Source organism: Salmo trutta, chromosome 30, assembly GCF_901001165.1.
Source record: "Salmo trutta chromosome 30, fSalTru1.1, whole genome shotgun sequence".
Classification (NCBI taxonomy): Eukaryota; Metazoa; Chordata; class Actinopteri; order Salmoniformes; family Salmonidae; genus Salmo; species Salmo trutta.
Window position 1 is genome coordinate 4,173,012 of NC_042986.1, and position 23,599 is coordinate 4,196,610.

The following is a 23,599-nucleotide window of genomic DNA, read 5'->3' on the forward strand; positions in this document are numbered from 1 at the left end:
AGTTCAACGTGCCGTAGAAACTGTAAAATGGTGTCAACCCCCAAATGGCTGACATTGCCATATAGTAATGTCTATGGCGAGGTTCTCCACAGTGAGACAGGTTTTGGAGTTAGCGAATGGTGAGTGAGGAGGAACGCATCGATGTGAAGGGTGGGTTTGGGTACACCGCCGGCGGTAGGCAAGTCTATGATGAGTTCTTCCTTCGGGCTTCCCACACTCCTGGAGTGAAACTAAAGCAACAAAATGAGAACGAGGGCTACAGTTCAACATGATCACGCACCACATTAAGATGAGGTCTTCTGTCTGCTTTTTTATCATTTTTTGGAAACCAAGACTAAACGTGACGCACACACAGGTATCTCATACACACACAGACAGCAGCAGAGATCAGATAACACTCGATCTTTTACAGAAACACACCACACAGGGGGACACTGGGAGACAGCCACTGGAGAGGAGAGTTAGTAAACCCGGGAGGAGCAGTGGAGCATCTCGCTGGCTGGTCTTGGAAAGACTTCATTTCAGCGTGGATAATAATGTGCCCAACACGAAGCAGGGGAGCTGCTGGCCCGATTCACTCTCAAATTCTCCCTACTGCACCCCTCAGTTTCTCACTCGCTCTCCCTTTCCCTCTCTCAATTCTCGCTGCTGCACCTGTTTTTCTCTTGCTCAATTCCCCCTCCATTTACACTGCCATTTCCCTCTCTCGTTTCTAATTGCACCCCTCTCTTTCTCTCCATTTCTTTCAAATTTCTCCCCGCTGCGCCCCTCGTTCACTCTTGTTCCCTCTAATTTTCTAACCACCTCGTGTTTTCCCCACTCTTTTTTCCATATAAATCTCTATTTCTCGTTATTTCCCACACACTCCTCTGTACTTTGTACTACCCCTCTCATTTTTTATGTCATTCTCTCCCTCTGTCGCACCTACCCTCACTCCCTCTTCTTTCTGTCAAGTGCTGTGCATCAGTGGACAGTCTGTGTGACTGATGGAACCATGTTGACTGCAAACAGAAGCCTGTTGCTCCATCTTCAAGTGATCAATGCTCTGTGTGCTACAAGTGGCTATGTTCTCATTCATCTTCAATGGGCTGTGCTTTACTTCCCAAGAACTACAGCCTGTGCTATGACATATTTTAGAGATGAAAATGTCATTTGTTAAAAGAGAACCAGTGTGTGTGTGTGTTTGTCACTGAGACGCCCTAAGTCAAATATCTCTGTTTTCCTCTGAAATCCATCACTTCCTTGCCATTATTGGCTAAAAACAACAGAATCGGCCACTACTGCAGCGAGCCAAATCTCTTGGCTCAGGGGGGCCAGTGGGTGAGCACACACACACACTGGATAAAGAGGGAGAGAGAAAGCGAGAGAGAGAAACATATGTAGGGAGGAACATTCCTGAGGCCTCAGAGAAAGCTGCTGTAACACCATAGATGGGTGTCATGTCAGGGCCTTGTCATCACACTCCCCCTATTAAGATATGATATCGCTGCGCAGTGTGCACATACTGTGCTAGACATACACACATGCACACATGTGCTAGGTCAACACACACACTCTCTCGAGGGTAGCTCCATCGCAATTTACGATTGAAGTCTTGCTCGATGGGGTGTGACCTACACACGTCATGAGTCATCTCGTCAACGGGGGGACTTTAAAGGATAGGAAGAATGACTTTTTACTCACCAATTAACACAGTGTGGTCAAACACTTAGTAACTTTGTTGTAGTCCCGATCTGGTTACCTATAAGTACAAACAGTTATGTTTTTGGGTTATTAGATATTTATTTCTGGATATCTTAGAAACTTCCCACGGTGCACTTGTGTCTGTTATCTCGTGAGAATTCATTAGCACGGCAGGCTCTGGTGCCTTCTTGCCGTGGGCTCAAAACGAAAGAGAAAATCATACCTGCTTGCTCCAATTGTGTAGTACCTCGTCAGTTTTTGTAATCTCAACTTTTCTGCATGTTCTCTGTAAAGTAGGCTATGGGAGTTTTGCTACTTTTTCCACCTTGGCTTAGTGCTAGTGTGCTAGTTAACTGACATCTGGAATCGATCCATTTTGGATTTCTCTCGCTATATAGCTATTGGATTTCCCTGACTCTCCCTCGGCCCGGTGAAGCGTCTGCCTCACTTTGGTAGCTAACTCAGCCTGCACTCTTAAAAAGTTACCATCGGATGGGCCCCAGCCATAAATCTAAGTCTCATCTCTCTCTTTGCTTTTGATCTGTGGTTTAAGTTGTGTTGTGTTAATTGTGTTCTAGCTGGTGTCCAGTAGTTGGGCTCTAGCTTGCAGACCATAACCATGGTGGTTGGCTAGGCTAATAGCTAGTTGGCTACACACAAACACCCCATAATGTCAAAGTGGAATTTTGTTATTCAATTTTTTTTAATACAAATTAATAAAGAATGAAAAGATGAAATGTCTTGAATCAATAAGTATTCAAAACATTTGTTATGGCAAGCCTAAATAAGTACAGGAGTAAAATAAGTACAGGAGTATTTGCTTCACAATAACTTGCATGGACATAAAAATGTGCATGGACTCTGTGTGCAATAATGGTGGTTAACATGATATTTGAATGATTACCCCATCTATGTACCACACACACACATACAGATAAAAGGTCCCTCAGTGAATTCTAAACACAGATTGAACCACAAAGACCAGGGAGGTTTTCCAATGCCTCACAAAGAAGGGCACCTATTGGTAGATGGGTGGGGGCAAAAGTATACTATAAAATATTCCTTCAATGATGGTTTGGATGGTGTATCAATACACCCAGTCACAACAAAGATACAGGCGTCCTTCCTAACTCAGTTGCCGGAGAGGAAGGAAAACGGTTACAGAGTGTAATGTCTGTGAGAGGACAAAACTGAGGAGGGAACAACAACATTGTAGTTACTCCATGATACTAACCTAAATGACAGAGTGAAAAGGAAGCCTGTATAGAATCAAAAAAATATTCCAAAACATGCATCCTGTTTGCAATAAAGGAACTAAAGGAAAACTGCAAAAAATGTGGCATAGAAATGTACTTTATGTCCTGAATACAAAGCGTTATGTTTGGGTAAAATCCAATCCAACACATCACTGAGTACCACTTCATATTTTCAAGCATGGTGGTGGCTGCATCATGTTATGGGTATGCTTGTCATTAGCAAGCACTTGGTTGTTTCTTTTTAGAGCTAAGCACAGGCAAAATCCTAGAGGAAAACCTGGTTCAGTCTGCTTTCCAACAGACACTGGGAGACATTTAACTTGACACAAAAAAAGACAATTAAATCAATTTTAATCCCACTTTGTAAGATAACAAAATGTTTAAGTTTACATTATAGGCAATAGGCTGGCCAGCCATGTCCTCCATATTACAGCACAACCCGGAAAAATATTTTCCGACATGAAAGTCTGATCGGTTTTATGCAATAACTAGAAAAATAGAAAAGTTAGGTGTAACTTTCATTGGGACTTCTGATGGGTATACTAAATAAAATATGTTAGATGTGGTTAGATTTATACTACCTACCTTTTAACAATCGTTAGCTACAAAGTTGAACAAAGTCACACACACATCTCCTTGTGATAGAACATCAGAAATAGGGAGATATAAAAGTAGGTCAATCCCATTCATTTTTGAGCATGTACGGCTCGGGTCTGGAGGTTGGACCTGGTTAATAGGCTGGCAGCTGTACGGCCCAGACTCCAGCCTAATTACAGGTGGACAAAGCAATGCCTCTGATGGGCTCTGATACAGAGGAGTCGGAGTGTGGGAAAAAGCAAGCGTTCCCTTCTACGCCCAGATCTCCAGGAACAGATGGGATGGAGATGAGGGTAGATTGGTAGTTGCTAGAGCTCTAAAGAAAGCCTGGAGAACAGACAGATGGATAGACACATGGACAGGCAAGAAGAGATACACGCAGAAATACAGTATTATGTGACAGACAGGCAGACATGCAGGCAATGAGTTCGACAGAAAGAGGGGTGATGACAGGGGGACAGCTAGGGAAGAGCCTTCCTTCCCACGAAGCAGGAGCCCCAAAGACCTGATATCAGAGAGAGGGTCCTGGGGCCTCATTTATAATCGTTGGGGAAATTTCACACAATATTTCTGAAGTAATTTCTGAAAAAAGTCTGCGAACTAGGGGTGTAACCGTACATGAACCAGGCTCGGTAATGGGACCTTGGTTCAGTCTGCACACCCAAATGAATACAAATATACAGTATATACAGAAAATAAAAACAGTAGACCTATAGGCTATGCCTACGCTGCATTGTAGGCTTATGTCTCTTGTGTAAATCTGACCTGAAAAAATATCTCAGGCTATTCCATTAAAACAACTAGAACCTATGCACACATTGTAATAAAAATTCAAATCTTAATTGCCGCATTTCAAACGGCCCTTTTGTGAGACGCAGCTGGGAACTAGTTACATACGATGGTGAGTGGTGGGGATGATAAACCAGAATTAGAGGATCCTCCATCGTTTAAATATCCATCTTGGGAACATTTTGACTTCCATGTAGATTACAATGGCGATCGACAGAGTTGCGGATAAAACGTTAACAGTATGTTGCTCAACGAAAATAGCCTACGCAGCTGCCAACACCTCAAATACGTTGATACATTTACAGCGACATCAACCCAGTAGACATGAGCAAGAAGGAAATGCAAAGAAACATCACATTGTCTCCCCTCTGCATTCATGCAAACACCCATTCATCAAGGAAAGAGTGATAGGTAGGCTATGTTCATATTTTTTACAGTCTTCAGTTTCTTGGCAATTTCTCTCATGGAATAGCCTTAATTTCTCAGAACAAGAATAGACTGATGAGTTTCAGAAGAAAGTCTTTGTTTCTGGCCATTTTGAGCCTGTAATCGAAGCCACAAATGCTGACGCTCCAGATACTCAACTTGTCTAAAGGCCAGTTTTCTTGCTTCTTTAATCAGACAACAGTTTTCAGCTGTGCTAACAAAATTGCAAAAGGATTTTCTAATGATCAATTAGCATTTTAAAATGATAAACTTGGATTAGCTAACACAACGTGCCATTGGAACACAGGAGTGATGATTGCTGATAATGGGCCTCTATATGCCTATGTAGATATTCCATTCAAAATCAGCTGTTTCCAGCTACAATTGTCATTTACAACATTAACAATGTCTACACTGTATTTCTGATCAATTTGATGTTATTTTAATATACAAAAATTGTTGCTTTTCTTTCAAAAACAAGGCCATTTCTAAGTGACCCTAAACTTTTGAACGGTAGTGTACATTAAATATATAATTATTAATATACGCTTACTGTACGATAGCTAGCAAATTAATAACGTGCCTAGCTGGAACTTCTGAAGGAACATTTTTTATTTCTACAATTTCCAGAAGCTAACCAAACAAAAACATCATTACTTTTACAAGACGTGTTTGTGCAGTCATGTGCATTAGCAGCACAACTTATTTACATTTGTTTTTACTTTCACTTGTATGTTGACTCCATATATTGACGTTGAGGTTTTAATTTTTGGCAGACTTTTCTTAGCGGATGTACAATCGTCCCGAATTGAATTATGGGGAGTTTCAGGCCCCGAAGTGAACATTATTTGTACACTTGCAAACTGGACTAAAAACGAGGCTTGAGGGGCTTACGTTACAAACTTCCCTTGCTTGGCTAATCATTTGGACCGCCCTCCAAGTTGGTGACAGGGATTCTCCCAAGGGTATAAGGCGAGGGTAAGTGGACGAGGGTGTGTCTTTGCCCTCCAAGATGGTGATGGGGATTCCCAAGGGCATAAGGCGAGGGTAAGTGGACGAGGGTGTCTCTTTTAGGAGTTTGAACCGCAGCCAGTGTACGACTGGGAAAAATCCACTTGAACGGCCCACCAACTGGTAATTACTTTGTGGGATACTAGGTCTATCATCCTGAGCACCCACTTCTCCACATGGTGACCTCCGACGTCACTTACTAAGGAAATGGCCTTTATAACAGCATTTACGGCAGTTAAATGCAACAAAACATTTATAAAAAGCAATCTTTTAATGTGGTTTATGTTTACAAGCATGATAGTTGTATTTTTTGTTTATGGTTGATCCAGCTCGTTGGCCATTAGCCAAACTGGTATTTACGACTTCACAACTGGTAAATTCCCACCTCCCACATGGTTACAAAACACAGCATCAGAGTGGCATCTTGAGAGTCCCAACATAACAATCCTGTCACAACAGACAATGCCAGGAAATTTGTGAATGTTGTACATTGTGAATGGGATTTAATTTTCCCGCTCTACCGAAAAGTGACCCCAAAACTGCAATATGTACCGAACCGTGGGTTTGGTTAACCGTTACACCTCTACTGCGCATGTACAAAGATATTGAGATTTATACACTTGGCACACACAATACATATGCATGTTTCCCTTTTTAATCAGACATGTCATAAAACTGTGCGCGTGTGAACATGCATTGTAAACCCTGCCTGGAAAACACCCATTCACCTTAAGGTGACAATAACACTCTTTAATTAATGTAAAATTTGCAACTATTGGAATTACTCCACGGTAGTTTATATAATTGTGATCACATTTCTGTAGAGGTGTGGTCAGAATGTTTTGATATTTTGCAGTGACTTTTTCAAACTAAACATGCATGCTGCCTGTATAACGAGTGCCTGTCTGTGCACTCTGCAAGATTCCCAGCCAACATGTCCAGGTGGGCCCCACCTGGGTTTCATATGGCCATACCAACTGGGTCACACACTTGGGCTACATCATGGGTCCTACCTGTGTTTCATATGGGTATACCAACTGGGTCACACATTGGAACACACACTTGGGCTACATCATGGGTCCCACCTGGGTTTCATATGGGTATACCAACTGGGTCACACATTGGAACACACACTTGGGCTACATCATGGGCCCCACCTGTGTTTCATATGGGTATACCAACTGGGTCACACATTGGAACACACACTTTGTGAATATGGTCAGGGATTGCCTCCATAAAGGCTGTGCAAATATCAGAATTTGGTTAAGTGCTTAGTGTTGAAATTAACAGGGTTCTGTTTTACAGTCTCTTGGACTCGGTGAGCTAATGGTGAAAGCACAATATCATACACAATATATAAGTAGAGTAAAAACAATATAGGGGCTTCATCCCAAAAGAAATAGGACAAGTTAAGCCTGATACAGAGGCTATCTGAACAGACACAGGTGGCAGGATTTCTCCTCCAATCTATAGGATACCTTAATTGGAAAATATTGGAATTATAACTAGGCCTATACTGGAATTATTACTTTGCCCCATGCTTCTCGAGCTTGCACTTTCGAGGGGCAAAAATAATATTTATGGACTGAAGTAGAAATGAGTCTCTACCAAATTCCTCCATAGCATCTATAGGCATATTACGAACGGTCCCTATACTTTGGGCATTATTGTCGAGCAGCCTATTTAATGCACTTCCATGAACAAATGAAGAAGCCTTGCATGGATTATGGGTAAGCCTAAGAAGTGCTCCACTTGCTCCCATGGGCGCAACCCTGGTCATGCATTTGGCCACCTGGCACAATCACCAATTGCTTCTGTTCAGTGTTATTCAATACGCAAAAGTCAATATTGTTACTTATCCTTTGATTATGCCTATTCTTGCACAAAACAAATAACTTAGGATACTTTAGGTGTCAGTTCTGACTTGTCATATTGTCGATGCATAGGTTTAGGCTATAAATCCAGAGCTACTTTTACCAAAAGCCTATTGTTTAACGTTGATAAGCACACCGGGTCAGTTGTAAAGGCTATTAGTAAGCTTAATAGAATGCTATTATTTCATCTTCAGAGCCTAATTTGTAGGCCTACACTCAGCCTGCCCAAACTGGCCATCATATCGTTCGCAAAATATACCCTACTACGGCTCACAAAATGATAGCCTACTATTGTTTTTGCCCATATTTATATAAAAATAAAATTGTCCGTAACTAACAAAGTATCACATATGATGTTAGGCTTATTTAGACTGAACAAAAATATAAAAACGCAACATGCAACAATTGCAACTATTTTACTGAGTTACAGTTCATATAAGAAAATCAGTCAATTGAAAAATGTGGCACTAATCTATGGATTTCACATGACTGGGTAGGGGCACACTAATGGGTGGGCCTGGGAGTACATAGGCCCACTCACTTGGGAGCCAGGCCCAGCCAATCAGAATGAGTTTTTCCCCACAAAAGGGCTTTATTACAGACAGATATACTCCTCCGTTTCAGCAGCTGTCAGGGTGACTGTCTCAGACGATCCCGCAAGTGAAGCCGGATGTGCAGGTCCTGGGCTGGCGTGGTTACACATGGTCTGCGGTTGTGAGGCCGGTTGGACGTACTGCCAAATTCTCTAAAACTATGTTGGTAAAGAAATTAAAATTAAATTCTCTGGCAACAGCTCTAGTTGACATTCCTGCAGTCAGCATCCCAATTGCACGCTCTCTCAAAACTTGAGACAGCTGTGGCATTGTGTTGTGAAGAAACTGCACATTTTAGAGTGGCCTTTTATTGTCCCAAGCACAAGGTACATCTGTGTAATGACCATGCTGTTAAATCAGCTTCTTGATATGCCACACCTGTCAGGTGCGGTGCAGTGGTGGAAAAAGTACTAAATTGTCATACTTGAGTAAAAGTAGACACCTTACTGGAAATTTCTCAAGTAAAATGCACCCAATAGAATACTACTTGAATAAAAGTTGTAAAGTACCTGATAGTAAATAACCGCAAGGTAAATGTACTTAAGTATCAAAAGTAAAAGTATGAAACGTAAGAGCCGTAAATCCAAAAAGCAAAACAGCCTGCCCTTTTATTTGGTTTGCGCTTTTCTTAAAGGTAACATTCTAACGGATGCACAAAGTTTAGATTTTTTTTAAAGAATGTTGATTCTCAAATAGACAACACTTCAAAATACATCTCTTACAGACAAAATGGAATTATGCCTTAATAATGAAGTAATATAGCCAGTAAACTTAAGCACTTACAATCAGTCACTTTGCTTTAGAAAAACATCCTATAATAGAACCATTAAATAAAACTAAAAAAAAGTATGTGTTCGGTTCTGTACATAATCTCACTGTAGGAATATGTGGACATCACCACTGATGGAACTGTATTAGAAATCAGTGTCTCAGGTCATGCCTTTGTAACAAGGACACCTATAACTTTAACTTGTGAATTTTAAAACATAAATTAACAAAACGAATAAGGCATCCGTGTCCTTGGGCTTGCTAGTGTTAACTTCTTATGGATGGGTGGCAGTACTGAGTAGCTTGGATGACTGACATGCCCAGAGTAAACTGCTTGCTACTCACACCCAGAAGCTACGATATGCATGTTATTAGTAGCATTGGATAGAAAACACCCTGAAGTTTCTAAAACTGTTTGAATGATGTCTGTGAGTATAACAGAACTCATATGGCAGGCAAAAATCCAACTGGAGAAAAAATCCAACCGGGAAGTGGTTTGAAGTTTTTCAAGTGATTGCCTATCCAAACTACAGTGTCTGTGGGGTAATTTTGCACTTCCCAAGGCTTCCACTAGATGTAAACAGTCTTTAGAACCTTGCTTGAGGCTTCTACTGTGAAGTGGGGGAGAATAAGAGCTCATTGAGGGAGAGGACTGCCAGCAGGGCATGAGCCTCAGCCATGCGCACTCACGTGAGGTAGCTCAGTTCCATTGCATTTCTGAAGACAAAGGATTTCTCCGGTTGAAACTTTATTGCAGATTTATGATGAAAACTAAAAAAATTCAATTAAAGTTCGTAGAAACATGTCAAACGATGTATAGAATCAATCTTTAGGATGTTTTTGTCTGACCTGCGCGTTGTGAATTTGGATTTGTGAACTGAAGGCGCGAACAAAAAGGAGGTATTTGGACATAAAGGATGGACTTTATCCAACAAAACAAACATTTATTGTGGAACTGGAATTGCTGGGAGTGCATTCTGATGAAGATCATCAAAGGTAAGTGAATATTTATAATGCTATTGTTGACTCCAACATGGTGGATATATTGTATGGCATGTTTTTGTGTCCGAGCGCCGTACTCAGATTATTGCATGGTGTGCTTTTTCGTTAAAGCTTTTTTGAAATCTGACACAGCGGTTGCATTATTAAGGAGAAGTTTATCTAAAGTTCCATGCATAACACTTGTATTTTCATCAACATTTATGATGAGTATTTCTGTAAATTTTTGTGGCTCTGCAAAATCACCGGATGTTTTGGAGGCAAAAGATTCCTGAACATAACGTGCCAATGTAAACTGAGATTTTTGGATATAAATATGAACTTTATCGAACAAAACATACATGTATTGTGTAACATGAAGTCCTATGAGTGTCATCTGATGAAGATCAAAGGTTAGTGATTAATTTTATCTCTATTTCTGCTTTTTGTGACTCCTCTCTTTGGCTGGAAAATGGCTGTGTTTTTTTGTGTATAGGCGCTGACCTAACATAATCATATGGTATGCTTTCGCCGTTAAGCCTTTTTGAAATCAGACACTGTGGCTGGATTAACAAGAAGTAAAGCTTTAAAATGGTGTATAATACTTGTATGTTTGAGGAATTTTAATTATGAGATTTTTGTTGTTTTGAATTTGGCACCCTGCACCTTCACTGGCTGTTGTCATATCGATCCCGCTAACGGGATTCCAGCCATAAGAAGTTTTTAAGATGTCATTACTTGAAGTTGAAGAATTTACAGATCATCTTCAGCAAAAGCTGGTTTTCAAAGTTTCTGGAATCCAGCCTTGCTTTCTTGGGGCTGAAAACCTGTCCTGCAATGCTGAACAGCCTTTCACAGGCAGCTGATGCAGCTAAGGGTGTGTTTAACCTCAGAGACAGCTTACAGACTGCCAAGAAGGACTTGAGCAACTCCATATGATCAGCTGAACGGGGGACCAGGGGGGACCAGTAAGGAGAAAAATGTTTTATGAAATGTATGCATTCACTACTGTAAGTCGCTCTGGATAAGAGCGTCTGCTAAATGACTAAAATGTAAATGTCTGAACAGGCCAGGCATCCGTCCAGCTGTTTGGAGCTTTCTTGTGATTGAGACGTCTTCATGGCAAAGAAGAAGTCCTCATTTGATGAACTGGTACCATCACCTAGCTGCAGCAAAGGTTCTTCCAGGTCCTTGATGTAGTCCATTCCTGAAATACAAGGAAGATGACAACAGAAATCATGCAGTTATGAGCCTACATTAATCCATCCCCCAGCTACATAAACCAAGCAACAGGGCTAAGTAGGCTACCCATTGGACTGAACCACGAAGTCAGGATTGCAGTTAGATGGGTTTTTCTCAAATCTACAGTTTATGAATAAAATACTGTTCATTACCCACATGTTGTCTTACCCATTCTGATGGTGGCGTCATCCTTTGTCCAGTTGGTTGATATTTGGAAGTAGCCACCCCGTCTGGACATTGGTTTCAGCCTGCAGGATGTTGATGGCCTTTGCGACTGGGCTCATGGTGGCAGCATACTCTGTGAGGAAGGTGAGTTCAGCTGGTTTGAACATATGAATATAATATACACACATATATAAACACACACTCAGCATAAAAAGAAATGTCCTCTCACTGCCAACTGCGTTTATGTTCAGCAAACTTAACATGTGTAAATAGTTGTATGAACATACAATTCAACAACAGACATAAATTGAACAAGTTCCAAAGACATGTGACTAACAGAAATGGAATAATGTGTCCCTGAACAAGGGGGGGTCAAAATCATAAGTAACAGTCAGTATCATATTGTATTGCAGTGTATCTCCTCCTCATGGACTGCACCAGATTTGCCAGTTCTTCCTGTGAGATGTTACTCCACTCTTCCACCAAGGCACCTGCAGGTTCCTGGACATTTTTGGGGGGGTATGGCCCTAGCTCTCATCCTCCGATCCCACAGGTCCCGTCCCAGATGTGCTCAATGGGATTGAGATCCGGGCTCGTCGCTGGCCATGGCAGAACACTGACATTCCTGCCTTGCAGGAAATCACGGACAAAACAAGCAGCATTGCTGGTGGAATTGTCATGCTGGAGGGTCATGTCAGGATGAGCCTGCAGGAAGGGTACCACACATGAGGGAGGAGGACGTCTTCCCTGTAATGCACAAGCTCAGTCCGATGATGCTGTGACACACCGCACCAGACCATGACGGACCCTCCACCTCCAAATCGATCCCCTCCAGAGTAGGATAAACGCAAAACCCGACCATCACCCTGGTGAGACAAAACGGCTGGTCCAGCGACGGTGGGTTTGTGCCCATAGGCAACTTGTTGCCGGTGATGTCTGTAAGGCAGGTCCTTACCAACAGGCCTACAAGCCCTCAGTCCAGCCTCTCTCAGCCTATTGCAGACAGTCTGAGCACTGATGGAGGGATTGTGCGTTCCTGGTGTAACTCGGGCAGTTGTTGTAGCCATCCTGTACCTGTCCCGCAGATTGTCCCGCAGGTGTGATGTTCGAATGTACCCATCCTGTGCAGGTGTTGTTACACGTGGTCTGCCACTGCGAGGACGATCAGCTGTCCGTCCTGTCTCCCTGTAGCGCGGTCTTAGGCATATCACAGTTCGGACATTGCAATTTATTGCCCTGGCCACATCTGCAGTCCTCATGCCTCCTTGCAGCATGCCTAAGGCACGTTCACGCAGATGAGCAGGGACCCTGGGCATCTTTCCTTTGGTGTGTTTCAGAGTCAGTAGAAAGGCCTCTTTAGTGTCCTAAGTTTTCATAACCGTGACCTTAATTGCCTACCGTCTGTAAGCGGTTAGTGTCTGAAGGACCTTTCCACAGGTGCATGTTCAGTTAATTGTTTATGCTTCATTGAACAAACATGGGAAACAGTGTTTAAACCCTTTACAATGAAGATCTGTGAAGTTATTTGGATTCTTAAGAATTATCTTTGAAAGACAAGGTCCTGAAAAAGGGACATTTCTTTTTTTTTTGCTGAGTTTATATAAAAAAAACTGTTTCCTAACCCTATAAAAATGGGACCACTAACCTGATTTAACTACAGTAACCAATAGCTGGATGAGTAGTTGACTAAATGGATTAATGATAGTGTATGGCTACAACATGTGAAACAGTTATTAGTCCCCAAGCAAAGGGTCAGGAAACACTGCAACAGATTTAGACAACATTCAAGACCTTATGACAAAATACATAATCATTACTTACATTGGGCAGAGAACTCTGACGGCCGCCTATCCTTTGTCTTTGAAGATCCTCAGGAGTATTTCTACAGCCATGAACCAGGAGTTCCACCTTGTAGCATTCGGCATGGCACCTGGAGGTCGCAAGAATCTTCAACTGTTTCGGCTGCAAGTGTGGATCTTCCGCATGTTCCAAAGTGCTTGTGCTTTCCACTAGCCAAATGTTGAACAGGACACTTTTTTTGTAAGCCTCACCGGATGTTGCTTTCAGGGCATCGACTGTAGATACTAAGTTGAGTGGGTGGCAAGCACAGCGCTGGTGCTTTGGCAGCTGGTACTCAAAACCATCTTCATTCAGGATCGTTGCCACCTCAACAAATTTGACTTCTTGTTCCCCTTCCTGTCCTGGCTGAGCTGCTGCTTCACCACCCACTGCTTCTACTGTCTCATTGTTTTCATCTTCTCCAAAAACTTTGAAAGTTTAAGAAATTAGAACCGTTGTCTGTTCTTACAATCTTAACCCGGATTTCAAACTCAGAATGGATTTAGGGCGCCTGTCAACACAAAGGTGTGTGATCCTCTGAACCTTATACAGGCCAGGGCTGCTGAGCATCTGTTGAGACTGTCAGTGTCTATCCAATGGGCTGTAACACCAATGAAGCTCAGTCTTCTTGCAGAGTGGTGGTGGTGGTGGTGGTGATGTGGTCAACTCCTCTCATGGCCTCAGTCACCTTCATTTCCTTGGTAGCTTCATCAATCCTGGGGCATATTGTGGGCCTTGATAAGATCTTTGAGTTAGGCTGCAGATCCTGGACAAACTCTCTGAACGATTCTTGTTCTACAAGAGCGAATGGTTGGAGCCCACATAGTCTCACAAATTCATCGAAGCGGTGGTGAAGTGTCTTCACTAATGTGCTTTGCTTGATGGTGGAGGGAGTCTTTGGGGGATGTTCTCTTCAGTGTGATTGCCGTCAGTTCTCCATACTTCTTAAGATGGTGTATATGCTTTCTCTGAAATAAGAGAGACAGTTACTTAGCTAGATAACTACCATCACCAAATACTTAAGCTATAGGATCCTAAGCAATAAACAACAGTTGAGTTTGTGACCACCATTTAATATTATAAATGAGAAAAAAACTACATGTTAATTGATCTAGCTAGTAGGTTACATAAATAACTTAAGTCTACAGTAAGCTAGCTAGGTAAGAACAACTTTATCAACTAACACAAGGAATAAAATGGCTAGCTAACTGGGTGTTCGCTAAAATTAGAAAGCTAACATTAGTTAACTTGCTAGCTTGACCACATGTTTAGAGAAAAGGTATTTGGCTAGACTAATGTCAGCAGACTAAAATGTGCCCAGATTCAGAAACTACTAGTTAGCTAGCTTGTTAACAAGCTCCCTAGTTAGTTTAGTTGATCGTTAGCTCACAAAGCTTCCGAATGTAGGCAAATCTTAGCCAGCTAAAGTAGGTAGCTACTAGCTAGCAAACTATTTAGGTATAGGATTAGCTAGCATCAACTAACACCGCTTGTTGCGGCAGCAAATGTGGGCTAGCTAGGTTAGTTAATGTTATTCTAACAGTAGGCTTACCTCAATGGTGTTTTTTTGGGGGTCGACCATGAGTTCTTGAACGCTAGTGTTTCCTGAACTTTTGGTAATCAAAACAGACATTTAATCCGGTATGATGGATCCTTCAATTCTGAGAAAAGAAAAAAACACTTATTTTATATACAGCCATGGGTGTTACATCCTCATCAGGAGGTGGCGGTGGTAGAGCGATGTATTTGGGGAGCTTCTCCCATTCTTCTCTGCAGATCCTCTCAAGTGCTGTCAGGTTGCATGGGAGCATTGCTGCACAGCTATTTTCAGGTCTCCCTAGAGATGTTCAAGTCCGGGCTTTGGCTGGGCCACTTAAGGACATTCAGAGACTTGTCCCGAAGCCACTCCTGCGTTGTCTTGGCTGTGTACGGACGATCTGGAGCAGGTTTTCATCAAGGATGTCTCTGTACTTTGCTACCACCAACATGCTTCACCGTAGGGATGGTGCCATGTTTCCTCCAGACGTGACGCTTGGCACTCAGGCCAAAGAGTTCAATCTTGGTTTCATCAGACCAGAAAATGTTGTTTATCATGATCTGAGTCTTTAGGTGCCTTTTGACAAACTCCAAGCGGGCTGTCATGTGCTTTCGTCTGGCCTGATTGGTGGAGTGCTGCAAAGATGGTTGTCCTTCTGGAAAGTTATCCCGTCTCCACAGAGGAACTCTGGAGATATGTCAGAGTGACCATCGGGTTCTTGGTCCCCTCCCTGACCAAGGCCCATCACCGAATGCTCAGTTTGGCTGAAAGAGGAAGAGTCTTGGTGGTTCCAAACTTATTCCATTTAAAAATGTTATGTTGCAAAAAATGTGGGATGCGGTATGGAGCTTTTATTGGCCTCTTCATGCCTCTGGAGGCTCCGCAAATTGTGTCCCAACCTCCGACCACATTATCAGATCAAGCATAAATTGGCATTTAATCTAGGCCACCGCAATGGATTATGAGATGGGCGCGCATACATACATATAGTTGAAGTCGGAAGTTTACATACACTTAGGTTGGAGTCATTAAAAAAACTCTTTTTTTCAACCATTACACAAATTTCTTGTTAAACAAACTATCATTTTGGCAAGTCGGTTAGGACATCTACTTCGTGCATGACAAGTACTTTTTCCAACAATTGTTTACAGACAGATTATTTCACTTATAATTCACTGTATCACAATTCCAGTGGGTCAGAAGTTTACATACACTAAGTTGGCTGTGCTTTGAAACAACTTGGAAAATTCCAGAAAATGATGTCATGGCTTTAGAAGCTTCTGATAGGCTAATTGACATCATCTGAGTCAATAAGAGTTGTACCTGTGGATCTATTTCAAGTCATACCTTCAAACTCAGTGCCTCTTTGCTTGACATGATGGGAAAATCCAAAGAAATCAGCCAAGACCTCAGCAAAAAAAATGGTATACCTCCACAAGTCTAGTTCATCATTGGGAGCAATTTACAAACGCCTGAAGGTAACACGTTCATCTGTACAAACAATAGTATGCAAGTATAAACACCATGGGACCATGCTGTCGTCATACCGCTCAGGAAGGAGACGCGTTCTGTCTCGTAAAGAAGAACATGGTCTGGTTTGGTGTGAAATGTGCAAATCAATCCCAAAACAACAGCAAAGGACCTTGTGAAGATGCTGGAGTAAACACGTGAAAAACGATCTATATCCACAGTAAAACGAGTCCTATATCGACATAACCTGAAAGGCCGCTCAGCAAGGAAGAAGCCACCGCTCCAAAACCGCCATAAAAAAGCCAGACTACGGTTTGCAACTGCACATGGGGACAAAGATCGTACTTTTTGGAGAAATGTCCTCCGATCTGATGAAACAAAAATAGAACTGTTTGGCCATAATGACCATCATTATGTTTGGAGGAAAAAGGGGGAGGCTTGCAAGCCGAAGAACACCATCCCAACCGTGAAGCACGGGGGTGGCAGCATCATGTTGTGGGAGTGCTTTGCAAAATAGATGGCATCATGAGGAAGGACAATTATGTGGATACATTGAAGCAACATCAAGACATCAGTCAGGAAGTTAAATCTTGGTCACAAATGGGTCCTCCAAATGGACAATGACCCCAAGCATACTTTCAAAGTTGTGGCAAAATGGCTTAACCTCTTTGGGTTGGCGGCAGTTATTTTGACGTCCGGATGAAAAGCGTGCCCAAAGTAAACTGCCTGTTACTCAGGCTCAGAAGCTAGGATATGCATAACAGCCATCTACAGAGTAAGGCATGGCGTTGCAAAATGGAGTGATAGCCATCCCTTTTACCCTGTACAAATCTCTCACTTTACCACCACCAACGCACCCTCAAATCATCACATTGCCTCCACCATGCTTGACAGATGGCGTCAAGCACACCTCCAGCATCTTCTAATATTTTCTGCGTCTCACGAACGTTCTTCTTTGTGATCCGACCACCTCAAACTTAGATTTGTCTGTTCATAACACGTTTTTCTAATCTTCCTCTGTCCAGTGTCTGTGTTCTTTTGCCCATCTCAATCTTTTCTTTTTATTGGCCAGTCTGAGATATGGCTTTTTCTTTGCGAGTCGGCTCTTCACTGTTGACTTTGAGACTGGTGTTTTGTGGGTACTATTTAATGAAGTGGCCAGTTGAGGACTTGTGAGGCGTCTGTTTCTCAAACTAGACACACTAATGTACTTGTCCTCTTGCTCAGTTGTGCACCGGGGCCTCCCACTCCTCTTTTTATTCTGGTTAGAGACAGTTTGCTTTGTTCTGTGAAGGGAGTAGTATACAGCGTTGTACCAGATCTTCAGATTCTTGGCAGTTTCTCGCATGGAATAGCCTTCATTTCTCAGAACAAGAATAGACTGATGAGTTTCAGAAGAAAAGTCTTTGTTTCTGGCCATTTTGAGCCTGTAATCGAACCCACAAATGCTGATGCTCCAGATACTCAACTAGTCTAAAGAAGACCAGTTGTATTGCTTCTTTAACCAGCACAACAGTTTTCAGCTGTGCTAACATAATTGCAAAAGGGTTTTCTAATAATCAGTTAGCTAATCCAAGTTAATCATTTTTAAAGGCTAACACAACGTGCCATTGGAACACAGGAGTGATGGTTGTTGATAATGGGCCTCTGTTAGTGAGATAAAAGCATTTCTTGAGTGATCCCATGCAAGGTTTTGGAGTGGCCCATACTGCGGCACTAAAGCGCTGTGGAGCGAGTGCGAAACATGATGCCTCCAGGCATCTAGCTACACCATGGAGCTTTAGGAGCACTTCCCGACCATGAGATGCCAAGCAAAACATACATCCTCAGCATTCCAAGTCAACACTAGAACAAAGAATTTCCTCACCGTCTCTTCCTCGCTCTTTCCACTTCATTCGCACTCATCCTCTCTCCCCTTCCCCATGCATGTTACACAAAGACTCTTTCCTCCCCACCTAGCTCCGCCAGGCATTCCTGGGTCTCTCCTAGCTGTGGAAATGTCAAGAATGGGAAGAAAGAGGATACACTGAGTGCAGCGGCAGGTAGAGCCTTGTCCGACTGTACTAACATCCCCAGTCTTCTCGATGGGTGGTTGGCTGCTCACAGAGGATGGGATCCAAATTGACTATCTTAATTAAAAACGTTGCAACTTTGAAACCTCGGAGCTCATTCTTCAGAGGAATGTCAACAAATCACCTGGCTGAAAGGGGTCCCGAAAAAAAACTAATCTGGATTTGTATCTTAACCACGAGAGGCCCGGATAAGTACTATGCCACACAAGCAAGTCAGTGCACTGCAATAAGTGTACAGTAATGCAACATATTACAATTTCAAATACATTGCAAGTTAACTTGAATAAAGCTTGAAAACTTTCATAAGGTTTCATTGAAACAGGACACGAAAGCATATGTTCTCTCTTCACTAGTCCACACTTTTTTTTTGTTCAGTAGCATACATAACACTAGGCCCTCTAGCCGGTTATGTGAAATATTGGGCTCCTCTGGCCATGCTAAGAACCTCTTCAAACACAAGGCACCCACAACAAAAAAGGACACATTCTAGATCTATATAGTAGTTGCTAGAGCAAAGAAACTCCCCTCTTCGCAACAAGGCAAAAAAAAAAAATACAAAAAAAAAAAGTAAAAAAAAATAAAAGGTTAGCAGTACAGTGTTTCTTGCTTAGACAGACAAGCAAATTAATGTGTGTGTGCCAAACTCAACCAAACACTATAAGCAAGCTGTGACCATTGGAATCACCTGCTACCACGAATGAGTCATGCACCGACAATTTTCCTTGGTATTTGAGACCTTCTTATGAAGGCCGTGGAGTCTTACCTTGACCAGCATTGTCAAGCACCAGCTGAACAGCAACAAGCCATGCTTGATGGCACAGAGGTCAGAGAGGGGCATAGTCACGGACTCATTAGTCACCGGTATGGGTCTTCTTATAGTGGCTGACAAATGGGTTCTCTACAAAAAAATACCTAGAAGAGGCAAACCTTTTCAATTAACTCTTATTGCAGTGGGGACGTTTTCGGTATCTACAGCTGCGGCTGGCTAAAATTGATTATTTTTGTCCTTTTTTTCTCCCAAACTCAGGAAGCTCCTCGAAAACTATGTTCTGAAGTGCAGACAAGTCTGATCTATTCATTCGTTCTCCACTTCAGTTTCCACCTGCTCCCGACTCTGCCTCTGTTTAGATAAAATGAGAAAGGCTGTCTCTTTATGGCACCAAGGCTTTGCCACTAACAGTGGTGTGAACATAACGGTCAACTGCTAAAAGAGTGTGAGAAATGTCATCCCCGGTAAATAACTCAACGCTCCGGGTTATATGTAAAAAGACTTAAGGAGCTCCTGACTACATAAAATGTCCCACTGACAAGGGACAAAGGTTAGGGGTCAAGCCTCAGGGAGGTCATTTACTGTCTCTGAAGGTGTTCATCAAAGGGGACACTGTCTACCTCCTTGAGGGCTGACAGACCAGAGAAGGGCCGCATCTCATTCACCATGACAACCAACATGCTTTGATGACTCAGGTGTCCCAATTTGTCTGAGTACTGGGAAACAGAGTTATGGTTGTAACCCTACAGCTATGACATTTCAGACACCACCTACTTGTGATGCATGAGAGCAGGGATTGTGATGCCTAGCTTTACAATGTGACTGCCCAATACAACTGTCAGAATAACCTTCAAATAATCACATAAACTAGCAGGTGGCCACTCCTGAAACACTTGTATTTCAATTTCCATGAAATTGACTCTTCTCGGGCTAATGTGTGGAGGTTTAGCAACAACACATTCAGTTCACCTGGCTGGCACTTGCAGCCACATTAGATGGGACTGTTAGAGATGGGGTGTCTATTCCATACAGTCCTGTTGAGACAGAGAGAGAGGAGTCAACAAAATGGCAGCTTACCGTCCACACAGTTCTCCACCTCCTCCAGGTTACGCAGGGTAATCCTCATCAGGCTGGAGTTGAGCATCAGCTCATTCTTGTGCGTTGGCCACATGAACTCCGGAGCCAGGTTGACAAAGAATATGCGCGTGTCACCAGTGGCAACCTGGTTGTCGCAGACCTCAGGGTCCCCAAAGCCACCAATCATCACCTTGTTGCCACCGTCCAAAAGAACCTCTCCATTGACCATGGTCTTTCCTTTCAGGTACCGCCATACCCTCACCTTTACCAAGGCCATGGAGAAAGACAGTGGGGGTTTAGCTCTTTATTGAGGCTGTAACTTTAACGGTAGACTGAACAAGATGACATCATGAACAGGATATGATGTCTGCAAGTGGAAAGTTGTCATATGGTTTATGATGTCATTTTGCAGTCTAACTTTAAGCAAACATTTAATAGCAAAAGTATTTTGCAATCATTTTAGTCAAACAAATAGATTTCAGCCAGGACTCCAGGACTAATCTAAGGTATTGCAGGGACTTATTCTCCAAAGCACTTACTGTAATACAAATTTAAAAAGGGCCAAATTGTATACATTAGAGAGTAACAGGGTTGAATAATTACTTACTTTCCTGGACTACATCTCCTAAACCATAACCTTATTTCCAACAGAAGACTTTGCATATTCATTGGTAGGTTTTCCTTTCACTTTATGGGCTGGTCCAGATCCCAAAATGGGACAACTTATCTACATCCCAAATCATGAGCCAAGGAACCATAGACCAAACAGTAGGTTGCAGAGCTGGAAGAGCACCGACTGCTCTTTTTATTTTTTTTACACAATGAATGACCAAAGGAATTTCTCAATGATAGACAATGCGGAGGGGTTTGTGGCGGAGTGTTAATTGCAGGATTGGCTTCTGTGAGGACTACGGTCATGGATTTCACAGGTGTATGAATATGCTACTGTATATCGCTCAAAATTAGGCTACATTGGAATAACTTGTTTGCAGCCCTTCTAATCTTAATGCAGCACATCAAGCTTTTCCCGCACCCATTTGAATATGTATTTATCTATCTGTTAACAGTACACATTACTACATGATTTTGCAACCAAGGCATCAGAATCTCTGGTGCAACCTACTGCCATTGTGCCCTAGAGCAAGGCCCTTTAACCCATAACCTGCTGCAGGGGCATATCTTTGTGGCTGACCCCATGCTGCTTCCAGCCTCTCGTCTGTGGTGTCTGCGGAGTTATGGATAATACAAGATCGAAAAATATTCATTGTGTATTTTTAGCTTTATCCTACTGGTATAATGGTTTGTCATGTTTGCAAAAAAAAGGTACTTTATTGCTTCCAGAGAGATGCATACCGTTTTCAACATACCACAAAATGGACCACTGACTATACAAATGGATGCAGTTTGCAGGAGGTCGGTCAAGGGCACTGGCAGGTGGTTCACAGCATGGTTGAGATGATTAGGTGGCAGTACGTCCAGTAGCTATATAATTGATGGTTAGATGGTAAAAACTTTAAGGAACACGTAAGATATGGTTCTTTAGTGTTGTGCTCTGTGACAAGGTAATTGTCAAACACTACCTCATGCCTATAAATAAAGAAAGTCTTCTGGATAACCGCAAATGTAACGCCGTATAGCTAATTCAAGCATTTAAAATCATTAGAACTCAATTTACCTTCCCTTTGAATACAAATCTTTGTGTTCCCTATGTATGTATAAAAGGGTTTATTATCCTAAAATACGTAATAAAACTCGTTTGTTAAAAAGGGGCGATATTGTTACTTATTTGTTCAACTATTGCCTTTATTTGAAGCTTTGCGAATGTACGAGTAGGCCTACTAAAACCGATGCTCTGATTCGAATGACCACAATCGAACAAAATCTTCTAAATGACATTGGAAGAAAAGTGGGCTGGTATTGGCTATGATTTGACAGGTGCCCCTTTGGAGTTACATGTAAGCCTACCCTACTTAAACAAACATGTGATACGTTTTCAACAACACTATGTTACTCTGTAACCAACGGTTAAAGATTCAGCAACAACCTCATTCAACAGAAATCTATCAACTCGCGCTAGGACAGTCAGACTTACCTTGCAAGAGTATGTGTTGTGCACTGGGTCCATGTTCATGATTTCTTCAACGGTGCCAGTCAAAACTACATTCGCGTCCTCTTCCCTTTTCTCCAAATCTTTCTCCGGGCAACTTTCATGACCCCGTTGACAGAAAACCGCGACTATCATCAATGCCCACCCGTACAAGTGAGTTTGTTGTGAACCCATGGTCACCAAAACGGATAACAAAAAGTTGCGTACGAAATTAAATCTCTGCGACGCAAAGTAGCCTATAAATTGATGTTGCAACAATAGCCTACTCGCTATTTCGGTTAGAATAATCCCTCTAATTTCCCTACTGACCACGAAGCTCCCAATTTCAGCCAGAAGTCATGCATCTACTGCGTGTGCGAGCCAAGCTGCCTGGCTGAAAGCCGGCTGGGAGAGAGAACGGTAGGATTCTCTCTCTCGAGGAATGCGCTATACTTCACCCTCTCGACTCTTTCACAATCACCCTTCTGGTTTGCATGCAGTCTGAATTGCTGATACGACTGGTGAAGGGGACCTTCGTTTTCAGGAAAGCTGCCGAAAGTGGTGTAAAACGCCACCCTTCGGAGAAATGATGCGTCCAATAGAACAAGTGTAGAACCAAAAAGGAATTGCACTGTGACATTGAAGTAGTCTATGCCTATGTTGTTTAGTTATAGCCATAATCTAATCTAAACTATAAAATAAAGAAATAGTAAAAAAAAAAACATTTAGAAACAGTCCAGAACTGGCAATAAAGTACACCTTTCCTAAGCAATCATATTATGGATATTTTTAAACATATGTAAATGCTACCATTATGTCCCTTTTGTTAGGAATGGGTCACTGCGTACATTTCCACGCTTCACAAATTGTCATTTTAAATAGCCTACCCGTTAGTCTATACGAGGAAAATGTCAGGTTTACGATGCGCTCTCGAAAATAGGGTATTTGTAGAGATTTGTTAATGGTTTACCTCGTATTTCTGGTGCCCTTCCCCGTTTTGTGTAAATCTTGAAAGTAGGCCTAGCCTATTCACAATTAATATGTCAACATCAGGAACGAACAGAACGCACCATGATAGGCCTATAGTTTGATTGTACCCTTCTTTGCCATAACAAAACACAATTTTACACTAGGCCTACTAATTTAGCACCTTAATAAACCCTTGGGCCTACCCGTTGCTGGCTTTTTCTGAATGCCTATTATCCATCCCAATCCAAGGAGCATTCTGAAAAGTGAGTGCAAGCAGTGTTTGCTGTTTTATTTAATTACATATCTATGACAATGGCCACATCCCAATTCTGCACCCAATTTACTTTGCTGTAACTCAATGGATAAAACCAAGAACTCCCTTTTAGTTCATTCTCATG

General features: G+C 42.2%; 1 protein-coding gene and 1 long non-coding RNA gene across 3 annotated transcripts in view; both read right to left on the minus strand.

Annotated features, from left to right (window-relative positions):
- The window catches only part of LOC115168970 (agrin), a 404,724-nt gene extending 382,012 nt beyond the window's left edge, over positions 1-22,712 (minus strand). The window contains exons 1-2 of one of the 2 annotated variants that reach the window (XM_029724547.1): positions 22,239-22,712; positions 20,147-20,408 (exon numbers count right to left, since the gene is read on the minus strand). In XM_029724547.1, coding sequence (XP_029580407.1) covers positions 20,147-20,408; positions 22,239-22,427 — 451 coding nt within the window. In that variant the 5' untranslated portion in view covers positions 22,428-22,712. The remainder of the gene's footprint in view (positions 1-20,146; positions 20,409-22,238) is intronic. The other variant, XM_029724548.1, reaches the window with a different exon arrangement.
- Positions 10,637-14,872, minus strand: LOC115168971 (uncharacterized). The gene is made up of 4 exons (XR_003870782.1): positions 14,774-14,872; positions 13,204-14,189; positions 11,386-11,515; positions 10,637-11,182 (listed from the first exon to the last, which is right to left on the minus strand). It is a non-coding gene; the product is annotated as an uncharacterized LOC115168971 (long non-coding RNA).
- Positions 22,713-23,599: the final 887 nt, after the last annotated feature.